The sequence below is a fragment of the Callithrix jacchus genome, chromosome 21 (assembly GCF_049354715.1).
Source record: "Callithrix jacchus isolate 240 chromosome 21, calJac240_pri, whole genome shotgun sequence".
In the NCBI taxonomy this organism is placed as follows: Eukaryota; Metazoa; Chordata; class Mammalia; order Primates; family Cebidae; genus Callithrix; species Callithrix jacchus.
The window spans coordinates 52,049,158-52,062,480 of NC_133522.1; the positions used below are offsets into that span (position 1 = coordinate 52,049,158).

Below are 13,323 nucleotides of genomic sequence, written 5' to 3' on the forward strand. Positions count from 1 at the left end.
TATTATTTTTATATCTTGTCAAAATAGTATAACTTTTTCATTGCATTCACATCTATCTGAGTGAGAAATTGCCTAAAACAGAGTTGTCACTGTGCTTGGTAGGTTGGAAGGAAGAAGAGGCTTAAGAGTGACAAAGATGCTGCCTTCAATGGAAACTGGTAATGAGTGATACCTGAATAATCTAGAAAATCCTGCATCCCTTCCCCTCAGCCTGTTGAAAGTATCCCCCTGCCTTTATTCATACTTCACACCTGGCCTTATTTTCCAATATCCTCACTGCATTCTTATCAACCCTTGTGATTGGCATTGGTCCGGGAAAGTTCTGGCAGAGTGTTATGATTTCTTTCCCTAGGGCAACTTTGCTGAATTTCTGTTATAGATTCCCAAGACGGAAATAAGGCATAGCTGTGTTCTTTGCTCCTTAACTTTTCTGGCTGTTTTGCCCTTTTGACTTAGGAGTCTGCTTCAGATTAAGATAGAGAGTGGAAGTACATGGTACCCCACTCTTCTTAGACCCCTTGCCCCCAGCCATGAACACATACAGAAGAATTCATACATGTGGTTCCTGAAAACCTGTCAGGATGTTCATGGATGAAAGTGAGGTCATTAGAGGTATAACCTTGGTATTTAAAAATGAATTAATTCCCAGGCCGGGCGTGGTGGCTCACGCCTATAATCCCAGCACTTTGGGAGGCCGAGGCAGGTGGATCATGAGGTCAAGAGATAGAGACCATCCTGGTCAACAAGGTGAAACCCCGTCTCTACTAAAAATGCAAAAAATTAGCTGAGCATGGTGGCACGTGCCTGTAATCCCAGCTACTCAGGAAGCTGAGGCAGGAGAATTGCCTGAACCCCGGAGGCGGAGGTTGCGGTGAGCTGAGATCGTGCCGTTGCACTCCAGTCTGGGTAACATAGCAAAACTCCATCTCAAAAACAAAACAAAAAAAGAATTAATTCCCAAACCTCTGTGCTTTGCCTGTTACTGTAACGAATTCTTGGACACACCTCACAGCTGCTTTTGGCACACCAGTGCTGTACAGTGTCTTGGAGCTATTGCTGCTGAAACTGCTTTCAAAACATGAACGGTGGTATTTTGTTCTTTGTTTTAGTGGTCTGCAGAAGGTTAGAGAGGAAATTCCTACACAATAGGCTACCTTTATCCCACTCCTATTATTTTATTCTAGTTAATATGTCTGTTGCACAGCTTTAACTTTAGTCTTTTTCTTGATTTCTTATGTTCTATAATGCAGGACTTCCAGTCTACATGGAATAAAATGAAAAGGGGGAGAAACGCAGTTTGTGGGTATACAGGAAGAGATTTCTCTCACAAAGCTTTTTTTCTCTTTAACTGTCTTTAATTTCTAAAATCTGTGACATTCTTTTTTTTTTTTTTTTGAGACTGAGTCTCCCTTTCTCACTCAGGATGGAGTACAGTGGCTCGATCTCAGCTCACTGCAACCTCTGTCACCTGGGTTCAAGCAATTCTCCTGCTTTAGCCCCCAACTAGCTGGGATTACAGGTGCCCAACACCTCACCTGGCTAATTTTTGTTCTTTTAGTAGAGATGGGGTTTCACCAAATTAGTCAGGCTGGTCTTGAACTCCTGACCTCAGGTGACCCACCCATCTCAGCCTCCCAAAGTGCTAGGATTACAGGTGTGAGCCACCGTGCTCTGCCATAATTGTTAATTTTCAAAATGACAGCCTGGCATGGCCATTATGTTAATAAACATTTGTTGTGCTTCTTAAATATTTTGTGGTGTATAAAAGTTCTCATGTTTGGCCAGGTGCGGTGGCTCACACCTGTAATCCTAGCACTTTGGAAGGTCAAGGCGGGTGGGTCACCTGAGGTTAGGAGTTTGAGACCAGCTTGACCAACATGGTGAAACCCCGTCTCTACTAAATACAAAAAATTAGCCAGGCGTGGTGGCCTACGCTTGTAATCCCTGCTACTTGGGAGGCCGAGGCAGGAGAATTGCTGGAACCAAGGAGGCAGAGGTTGCAGTGAGCTGAGATTGCACCATTGCACTCCAGCCTGGGCGACAAGAGCAAAACTCCAGTCTCAAAAAAAAAAAAGTCAGATTTAGCTCTTTTCCACAGATCATAAGGCTTTGCACAATGTTGTATTGAAAACGTAATACATATACACATGGCAGAGAAATTAAAGAGTTCAAAGGAAATGTAGGGTAGAATGAGTCTCCCTCCTACCTTTTCCCAGAGGTGACTTCTGGTGACTGTTTTCTGTTTTTCTTCCAGAAGTAATTGGTCAGTTCTCTTTATTTATTTTATCTTTATTCTTTTGAGATGGAGTTTGACTCTGTTGCCCGGGCTGGAGTGCAGTGGTACAATCTCAGTTTACTGTAACCTCTGCCTCCTGGGTTGAAGTGATTCTCCTGCCTCAGCCTCCCAAGTAGGTTGGATTACAGGCATGCGCCACCATGCCTGGCTAATTTTTTTGTTTGTTTGTTTTTAGTAGAGACGAGGTTTCATCATTTTGGTCAGGCTGACCTCGAACTCCCAACCTCAAATGATCCATCCGCCTCGGCCTCCCAAATTGCTGAGATCACAGGTTTGAGCCACTACGCCAGGCCCAAGCTTCCAGTTCTCAAACCATGGGTCACAGATCTCTCATGAGTCTTTCTGGAGGCCTATCTGGGAAGACTATTTTTATAATAATACTAAAGATGCCATTTCTATTTTCACTGTGTTGACACTTGTACTGATGGTCCAAAAGCAGTGGGAGGGAGAACTGCTGGCTCTTTAACATAAATTGAGGCAGGGATTCCATGTGGCACTAATAGTCATTGTATTATTTACTACTTCTCCACTTGCACATTAAAAAAAGCAAAAAGGGCAGCTTTCACTTAAACATACCCTGATGAAGCAGTAAAAATTAATTTTAAAAATTTTGGCCTTTTTTAAAAGGCCAAAGCACTTTTGCTTTGAAGCACTTTTGCGGCACGAAGAGGTACAGTGCCTGTTTTGAGAAATAGCAGTTGTGTAGTTTGACTTGCAAAGCGAACTAGCTACTTTTATTGTGAAATGCCATTTTCACTTGAAGAAGTGGGTGGCAGACAAGCTGCGGTTATTGAGACTTGGGTATTTGGTGGACATTTTCTGGAAAATAAATGAAGGAAAGTAACTGACAATTTATGACCAATGATAATATTTGTACTTTCGAGCAAAATTCAAAATTTTGAAAAACTTATCTGCTACCATGGCTTGATGGTTTCCCAATAGTTAAGGACTTCTTTGATTGGTGGCAATGTTAGTAAATGAGTATTCATTAACACAATGAAATGTGTCAACATTTGGAAGAGCTGCATCATTCTGTGAACTAGTATTTTCCAGCTCACCATGGTGCATGGTAAAAGATTCATTCAAAAGATAGGCCAATGGACTTTAATGTAATGATATGAAAAGTTCACTGATAGCATTTTAGATTCTACATTACAACTTTTTTTTTTTTTTGTGAGACAGAGTTTCTCTCTGTCGCCCAGGCTGGAGTGCAATGGCGTGATCTCGGTTCACTGCAACCTCTGCCTCCTGAGTTCAAGCAATCCTCCTGCCTCAGCCTCCTGAGTAGCTGGGACTACAGGTGCGTGCCACCATGCCTGACTAATTTTTGCTTTTTTTAGTAGAGATGGGGTTTTACTGTGTTAGCCAGGATGGTCTTGATCTCCTGACCTCACGATCCGCCTGCCTTGGCCTCCCAAAGTGCTGGGATTATAGGCGTGAGCCACCACGCCCAGCCAGGACTGGTATCTTTATAAGAAGAGGAAGAGACACCAGGGATATGTGTGCATTGAAAGCCCATGTGAAGACAATGAGAAGGCAGCTGTCTGCAAGCCAAGGAGAGGCTTCATCAGAAGTGAACCCTCTGACACCTTGATCTTGAGCTTTCAGTCTCCAGAACTGTGAGAAAATAAATGTCTGTTGTTGAAGCCATCCACTCTGGTATTCTGTTACAGCAGCCTGAACAGACTGGCACTCAGTGTGTCATCCTATTGTTTAACAACATTCAACAGACTGGGTGCCAAGAGGCTCACAGTCTAGTGGGGGCTGAAAGACATGTAAACAGTGGCAATATCATGAAATGTGTGCAGGACCCAGTCAGCCCAAGGGAAGGGATCATCAGCACTGGGCGAGCAGGGCCAAGAGTGGAAGTAGTTTCGTTGAGCTTTGTTTTGAAGGCATGTGTGAAGAGGGTGGAGAAGGAGGAGCAGGGATGGACGTGGAGACAAAGGAAGGTAAACCAAAGTTGAGTGGGCCAAGGAATTTCAGGCAGTGTTCCACAGGTAGGTAAGGAAAGGCAGGGGGAGCTTACAGCAGGGCTCACACATCCTGGTAAGGAATTTGGACTTGATTCTGTGGGGTCTAGACAAACTGGCTGAAACAAACTCAGATGCCTCCCTGTAGCTGGTTGGGTGTTGTGGATGTGTGAGGTGACCAAGAGTAAGGTAGGAGGGGGTGCTGGTACCTGTGGCCTCTAGAATGGCACCATTTAGAACTTTCTGCAGTGATGGGAAGGTTCTGGGTGTCCAGCATGGTAGCCACCAGCTGCATGTGGCTATTGAACACTTGAATGTGGCTAGTGGGACTAGGGAACTGATTGTTCAATTTAATTTACTTTAAGTTAATTAAAATTTAACCACATATGGCTAATGGCTACTGTATTGGACAACAGCAAAGTGTATGCTCTGCCTAAAGGCGTCCTATTAGCAAGAAATATTATGAAAATATATTTTATTCCTACCACTGCTTTTGATAAAAGGGAGAAAATGAGCAAGTTGAAAATATGTGTACACATTCGAGAACTCAGTAAATCTTAAAACCAGAAATAGCCAATTTTCTATTTTTAAGAAAAGGCTATGGGGCAGGAGTTTGAGACTACCTGGGCAACATAGGGAGACCCTGTCTCCACAAATAAAAAAAATTAGCAACGTGTGTTGGTGCATGCCTGTTATCCCAGCTATTTGAGAGGCAGAGGTGGGAGGATGGCTTGAGATTGAGGCAGCAGTGAACCGTGATTATGCCACTGCACTTCAGCCTGGGTGCCACAGTGAGACCCTGTCTCAGGAAAAAAAAAAAAAAAAAAGAAAGGCTATGGGGGTGGTTTTTCTTGGGTGCTTTATTTATTTATTTTTATTTTATTTTATTTTGAAAACAGTCTGGCTCTGTCGCCCAGTCTGGAGTGCAGTGGTGCAATCTCAGCTAACTGCAACCTCCACCTCCTGGGTTCAAGAAATTCTGCCTCAGCCTCCTGAGTAGCTGGGATCACAGGCGTTCGCCACTACACCCAGCTAAATTTTGTATTTTTAGTAGAGAGGGTTTCACCATGTTGGCCAGGCTGGTTTCAAACTCCTGACCTCAAGTGATCTGCCCACCTCGGCTTTTCGGAGTGCTGGTATTACAGGCATGAGCCACCGAACCTGGCCAGGTGCTTTACTTTAAACAGGTCTTAAAAAATGATGGAGCCAGCAGTCCCCCTGCCCCCACCTTTTTAAAAAATATACAATTAAAACATTCCTTCATAATCTCTTTTGTCTCTTTCTGTCTCCCTCTTTGATTTAGAAAGCTTGTTCTGCAGTATGTGAAAAGTAGATTGGAGGAGGCTGAAATTGAGGGACAGAAAAGTTAGCTTAAAGAACCTACTGCGGTAATCCAGGGCAAGAGATTTTGCTGGTCTGAATAGAGCTGAGCCAATAGGATGGAGAGAACAATCGAAAGTAGAGCCAACAGGCCGGGTGCGATGGCTCACGCCTGTAATCTCAGCACTTTGGGAGGCTGAGGCAGGTGGATCATGAGGTCAAGAGATTGAAGCCAACCTGGCCAACATGGTGAAACCCCGTCTTTACTGAAGATACAAAAAAATTAGCTGGGCTTGGTGGTGCAGGGGCGCATGCCTGTGATCTCAGCTACTTAGGAATCTGAGGCAGGAGAATCGCTTGAACCCAGGAGGGGGAGGTTGCAGTGAGCCGAGGTCATACCCTTGCACTCCAGCCTGGCGACAGATTGAGACTGTCTCAAAAAAACAAAAGCAAAGTACATAAATTAGGCATGGTGGTGTGCCCCTGAAGTCCCAGCTACTCAGGAGGCTGAGGCAGGAGAATCATTTGAACCCAGGAGTGGAGGTTGCAGTGAACTGAGGTCATGCTACTGCACTCCAGCCTGGTGACAGAGGGAGACTCTGTCTCAAAAAAAAAAAAAAGAAAAGTAGAGCCAGCAGACTTCGTGTGAAGTGCACAGTAAAGGAGGGCCTAGGGTGACTCTGGAGTCTCTGAAACACACGTCTGGGAGATGATGTTGCTGCTCACAGCCATGTGGAACACTGAAGGACTGTGATGCTGCTCTGGGAGATCTGAGTGCATTTGGATATATAAATCTAGTACTTTCTAGAAATGTCAAGGCTAGAAATTTGGAAGTCATTGGCACATAAATAACAACTGGAGTGAACATGATTACCCCAAAAGGAGAAATGAATAATGCAAAGAGAGCCTAGGAAAAAACTCTGAGGAGCCCAAATCCATAAGGGAAAGGCAGAGAAGGGAGAGGCTGCAGGAAAGACTGAAGAAGGTGTCCACAAGAACGAGACAGGACAAGTATGTGGGCATCTGTGCAGCTGAGGCAGGAGAAGGTTTCAAGAAAAAGAAGTGTTTGGAAGATCTTCTGGGTCAGTATTTATGGCCAGGCATCAGGTAAAGATGACTACTTACCTGAATCCCATTCAGGTGGTTGAAGAGGGTTTTTTTGTTTGTTTGTTTTTGTTTTTTCCTAAAGAGATGGGATCCCATCTCTTTGCTTAGACTGGTCTTGAACTCCTGGACTTGGGGTTAAGTGATCATTTTGCCTCAGCCTGCCAAGTAGCTGGAACTATAGCTATGTGCCACTGCATCTAGCTAGGTTTTCAAAATTGAAAAGAAATTCATGGTCTAGATTCTGGGAAATGAAAACAGTGAGGATTAGCTGATTTGGGAAGACAGGAACAGAGCAGATCTGAAGAAGATGGGCAGCGCATCCTTTGAACTAAGCTGTGGAGGAGGATAAGAGGGGGTAATGAGGAAAGGATATAGTTTTCATTGTTTTTCCAAAGTCTGCTAGTGTATTCCCATAGAAGATACCACCAGTTGTTTGGGGAAGTAAGCACCCAGAGAGCAGCCCTACTTCTGCCTCAGCCAGAGACACTTCTCTACTTCTCCTAAGAGTTCAGTTGAACAGAAGATGTGCAGCTGAAGGGATGGAAAAACATTGAAGTGGGTAATATCTAAGTTCTCCTTTCAGTTGCAAGGCTAGTCGTCTGTGAATGTTTAATAAGAATTATATAACCATGTGGCTTTAGCTTACCAAGTGATGTTTAAAAGCATTCTTCCATTAAATACTTGCTATTTTTAAAGGTTTATTATCTATTTACATACAGACTTGTTAGCCAAGAGCTATATTTCCTTTTCTTTTTTTCTTTCTTTCTTTTCTTTTTCTTTGAGAAGAAGTCTTGCTCTGTTGCCAAGCGGGAGTGCAGTGGGGCTATCTCAGCTCACTGTGACCTCTGCTGCATGGGTTCAAGTGATTTCCCTGCCTCAGCCTCCCGAGTAGCTGGGACTACAGGCCCACGCAACCACACCCAGCTAATTTTTTTTTTTTTTTGTATTTTAGTAGAGTCGGAATTTTCACCATGTTGGCAGGATGATCTCGATCTCCTGACCTTGTGAACTGCCTGCCTTGGCCTCCCAAAGTGCTGGGATTACAGGTGTAAGCCACCGTGCTTGGCCAATCAAGAGCTATATTTTTACGGAAGAGTCTTATTACCTTTCACTGACATTGTTATCTACCTATGTCCTGAATGCTTGTTAAGGGTCTTACTTCAGTTAAAAGGGATAATTTAAGCTCATGAGTACTGTGGAAGATATGGCAGACATTCATATTGAGCAAGTATTCTCTGCTCCTTGGAAAGTGCAGTATAGCCAGCCACAGGCTTCAGTTTGAAAGTCTTTTAAGAGTTAGAAACTTCTGAATATGGATGACTGCTTCTTGTTTAATTTTTTTCTAATTGTGAAATATTTCAAACACACCAACAATTTGTGTGAATCATCATATACACACCCATGTACCTACTGCCCAACTTTTAAAAAATTAACATTAACTTCATGTTTTTTGTTTTTTACAAAGAACCATTATAGAGTTGAAGTCCGATTTTCTCTCTAATTTCATTTGCCATCTTCCTAACTTCTCTCCTGAATTTGGTGTTTTATCATGTAATTGCCTTTCCATATATCCACAATCAATCAATGGTGCTTTTGCATATTTTAAAACGATGTAAATCATCTTTATAAATCCTTCTGAAACTTGCTGTTTACCTCAATATTATATTTTTTAAATTATGATGATTACATTAATACATGCAACTCTGGGTCCGTCTGCTACGTGATACTCATATGATTACACCATGTTGTAGTAATTTTTTTATCCCAAGTGTATTTTTGAAAGAAATAGAGGATAAACAATTACAGAGTTGGCATCAGCATCACTCCACAGTCCACTGGAGAAGAGTGCCCAAGGAAGGCACTGGGAACTAGCCCAGAAGCACAGATATAGACCAGCATGGGGAAGTGCTCAGGAAAAGGAGGGGACTGGAGACAGCCATCAGACAGGGCAGTAAGGGTAGGAGTCGAAGGGTACTCAGTATTGGAGGAAGCAGATCCAGGGTGTTCCAGGCAGATTTAGGATGAATCTCACCAACAACATCTTCTAGTCATAGCATCACTCTTTTTAATTTAATTTTATTTTTTGGAGATGGAGTCTCACTGTTTCCCAGGCTGGAGTAGTGATCTCAGCTCACTGCAACCCCTCCACCTCCCAGGTGCAATCTTGACTCTTGGCTCACTGCAACCTCCGCCTCCTGGGTTCAAGTGATTCTCCTGCCTCAGCTTCCCGAGTAGCTGGGATTACAGGTGTGTGCTACCATGCCGGGTTAATTTTTGTATTTTTTGGTAGAGTTGGGGTTTCTCCATGAGCCTTGCAAAGGGCTGGGATTACAGGCATGAGCCACTGCACCCAGCTCATAGCATCACTCTTAATCTGGAAGCTGATGTGCCCTTACTAGGCCATGGATCTGTAAAACCGATCATTTAATTCCTCTGTGCATCTGTCTTCAAGTTTTACAGTGGTCGGGTCTGATCACTCCTCATTTTCTTGCCTCCTCCTGGTTCTCTGTGTGGGCACCTCCAGTAGGACCTGTCTAATTGTTTGAGTAAATCTAGCAACATTGACTTAAGCTTACTCCTCCTGTGGTAAGTCAAGGAAGCACATGCCCTTTTTCCTAATAGAATAGCAGAACTAAAGGTTTATATGTATATATTTTTAGCTGGGTGTGGTGGCTCACACCTGTAATCCCAACACTTTGGGAGGCTGAGGCAGGTGGTTCATCTGAGGTCAGGAATTTGAGATCAGCCTGGCCAACATGGTGAAACCCCATCTCTACTAAAAATACAAAAGTTAGCCAGATGTGGTGGCTCACACATGTAATCCCAGCTACTCGGGAGGCTGAGACAGGAGAATCACTTGAACCCGGGAAGGGGAGGTTGCAGTAAGCTGAGATCATACCATTGTACTCCAGCCTGGGTGACAAGGTGAGACTCTGTCTCAAAAAAAAAAAATTTGTGTGTGTGTGTGTGTGTGTATGTATGTGTGTATATATATATATATATATATATATTTTTTTTTTTTTTTTTTCAGTCGGAGTCTCGCTCTGTCACCCAGGCTGGAGTGTAGTGGCATGATCTCAGCTCACTGCAACCTCTGCCTTCCAGGTTCAAGCGATTCTCCTGCCTAAGCCTTGCAAGTAGCTGGGATTACAGGTGCCTGTTACTACCCCTGGCTAATTTTTTTATTTTTAGTAGTGATGGGATTTCACCATGGTGGCCAGGCTGGTATCTTGGCCAGGGTGTTCTCGAACTCCTGATCTTGTGATCTGCCTGCCTTAGCTTCCCAAAGTGCTGGGATTACAGGTGTGAGCTACTGTGCTCAGCGTGTGTGTGTGTGTGTGTGTGTGTGTGTGTTTGAGATAAGAGTCTCACTCTGTCACCCAGACCTGGAGTGCAGTGGTGTGATCTCATCTCACTGCAGCCCCTCCACCTCCCAGGTTCAAGCGATTCTCCTGCCTCAGCCTCGTGAGTAGCTGGGATTACAGACATGTGCCACCACGCCCAGGTAATTTTTTTATTTTTAGTAGAGACAGAGTTTCAACATATTCGTCAGGCTGATCTCAAACTCCTGACCTTGTGATCCACCCGCCTTAGCCTCCCAAAGTGCTGGGATTACAGGCCTGAGCCACTGTGCCTGGCCATAGGTATATATTTTTAATGGTTGCTCATTATAGTATGCTCAGTCGTGGCCCCAGAGATATCAGGTTCTAATCCTGGAACTTGTGAATATATGTTACCTTATTTGGAAAAATAATCTTTGCAGATGGGATTAAGGATCCTGAGATGAATTTTTCTGAATTTTCTAGATAGACTGTAAATGCTACACAGGTGACTTTAGAAGAGAGAAAGCATAGGGAGCTGAAATACATAAAAAAGAAGGAGCACCCATGTGAGTACCAAGGCAGATGTTAGAGTGATGCGGCCACAAGTCAAGGAATGTTGGCAGTCACCAAAAGCTGGAAGAGTCAAGGTACACTTTTTTTCTCAGAGCCTTCAGAGGGAATGTAGCCCTGCTCTCGCCTTGATTTTGGGTCAGTAAAATTTGTTTTGGACTTTTGGCCTCCAGAACTATGAAAGAATAAGTTTCTTTTGCAAGCCACCAAATTTGTGGTGTAATTGGTTACAGCCATAGGAAACTAATCTGTCCACTTCAAGGTCAATGACATTCTTAGAGGAGAAAGTATTTTGTTATTTTAAAAATTACCTCTCAGATTGTGAATTATATTGGTTAGATTGTAAATTATATTGGTGGTATGAGGTATTTTTGTCTTTTCCTTTATGATTGGTGCTTTCCTGTTGAAGAGATATTTCTGTATGTCATGGTCATGAAGATATTCTTCTATGTTATATTTTAGAACTTGAGTTGTTTTTTTTTTTAGAGATGGAGCCTCATTCTGTCTCCCAGGCTTGGAGTGTAGTGGTGTGATCTTGGCTCACTGCAACCTCCGTCTCCCAGGTTCAAGCGATTCTCCTACCTCTTCCTCCTGAGTAGCTGGGATTATAGGTGTGTACCACCATAGCTAATTTTTTTGCTTTTTTGAGACAGTGTTTTGCTCTTGTTGCCCAGGCTGGAGTGCAGTGATACAATCTTGGCTCACTGCAACCTCCACCTCCTGGGTCAAACGATTCTCCTGCCTCAGCCTCCAGAGTAGCTGGGATTATAGGTATGTACCACCACACTCAGCTAATTTTGTATTTTCAGTAGAGATGGGGTTTCACCATGTTGGTCAGGCTGTTCTCAAACTCCTGACCTCAGGTGATTAACCCACCGTGGCGCCCCAAAGTGCTGGGATTATGGGCATGAGCTACCATGCCCAGCCCATACCCAGCTAATTTTTTTTTTTTTTTTTTTTTTTTTTTTAGTAGAGATGGGGTTTTGCCATGTTGGCCAGGCTGGTCATTAACTCCTGACCTCAGGTGATCCTCCGGCCTTGGCCTCCCACAGTGTTGGGATTATAGGTGTGAGCCACCATGCCCAGCCATCTTTCACATTTAGATACATAATCCACCTGGAATTTAATTTTATGCTTGGTGTAAAGGAAGAGTGATATCATTTCTATTGCAATTGACCATTTGGAAGAGGCTATCTTTCCCCTACTACTTTGGACTGATTTCTGCTGTGTTGCTCTACTTGTTTATCTTAGCACCTACTCCATTCTTTCTCTGTATTCAATAGAGTAAGTCTGCCCTCTGCCCTCTTAATTCTATTCTGTTTTTCCAACTCTATTTAGCTCATCTTGGCCCTTTGCATTTCCCTATATTGCTTTGAAATCAGCTTTCAATTTCCTTGCAAAAACATTCAAGAAGTACTCAGGCTGACTTGTACATTCCGCCTGGAGACAAATTACTTTATGGTATTAAGTTTTCAGATTCATGAACATGGTATATCCTTTTATTTCTTTAAGTCTTTTTTACTTATCTCGGTAATGTTTTTATAATGTTTTTAGTTTCTGGGTAGTAGTCTTGCACACCTTTCATTAAATTTATTACTGGATTTGAGATACAGTATTTTTCAGTTCTAGAATTTATGTTATTATTTATTTTTGTTTTTTTGAGACGAAGTCTCACTTTGTTGCCCAAGCTGGAGTGCAGTGGCGCAGTGTCAGCTCACTGCAGCCTGTACCTCTTGGCTTCAAGCAATTCTCCTGCCTCAGCCTCCCAAATAGCAGGGACTACAGGCATGTGCTACCATGCCCAACTAATTTTTGTATTTTTAGTAATGATGGGGTTTCACTATGTGTTGGCCAGTCTGGTCTTGGACTCCTGACCTTGTGATCTGCCTGCCATAGTTTCCCAAAGTACTGGGGTTACAGGCATGAGCCACCATGCCCAGCCTACGTTTTTTTTTTTGTTTTTTTTTAATACGCAATCCTGCCTTTTAATTCCTTAAACCTATTGATAATGGTTATTTTAAAGTTCCATTTTGTATAGCTTTCTATTATTGTTTCTCATGGTTTTTAGTCATAGCTTCTTGCTGCCATATGTGCCTAGTTATTTCTGATCAAATGCCAGACATTGTCTATTTAGTGATAATTTGTGACCACAAAGGGTTTACTTTTGCATCTGATAGGTAGATAGGCTGGGAGTACATGCAATCCAAGATGACTTTAATGTACATATAAAGAAAGCGATTTGAAACTGGCTCCAGTCCTTGTGAGGGCAGCTCTTTTTTAGTTCATACTCAAGGTGTGGTCCTTCTAAGTCCCAACAAACAACCTAGGGTGCCTTCCAAGGCACTTCCTCCCTGATGAACTCCTAGCTCTCAAGTCTGTCAAAGTTCTGCTCAGTTCAACTACTTGGTGATTACTTTTTGACTTGACTTGGCCCTCAGTTCTTTACTTCTGTAATGTCTTCAGATTTAAAGAAAAATTTAAATGTCATCTTTTTAGTTGTTCCCATCGGAAAAGTTGGTCTTAGAGCTATAATTTTGTTATTGTCATAAATGGAATTCCTGTGTGTGTGTATGTATTCAGTTTGATGAACATATTTTCCATTATTTTATTAAAAACTTTGAGATTAAATATTTACTAAAATTTAAAAAGTCTTTTAAATTACAAATGAATAAGACAATGGACATTCAAACACTACTGTGGAAGCATATCTACACTCTTCAGTGTTAAGCATAAT

General features: G+C 42.7%; 1 protein-coding gene across 20 annotated transcripts in view; it reads left to right on the forward strand.

Moving 5' to 3' along the window:
- DIP2A (DIP2 acetate--CoA ligase A) overlaps positions 1-13,323 on the forward strand; it is a 108,679-nt gene that overhangs the window by 5,713 nt on the left and 89,643 nt on the right. The window contains exon 1 of one of the 20 annotated variants that reach the window (XM_035282921.3): positions 10,618-10,666. The exons of the other annotated variants lie outside the window; for them this stretch is intronic. Coding sequence (XP_035138812.3) covers positions 10,633-10,666 — 34 coding nt within the window. The 5' untranslated portion in view covers positions 10,618-10,632. Of the gene's footprint in view, positions 1-10,617; positions 10,667-13,323 lie in introns of those variants that run through there. 20 annotated transcript variants of the gene reach the window in all.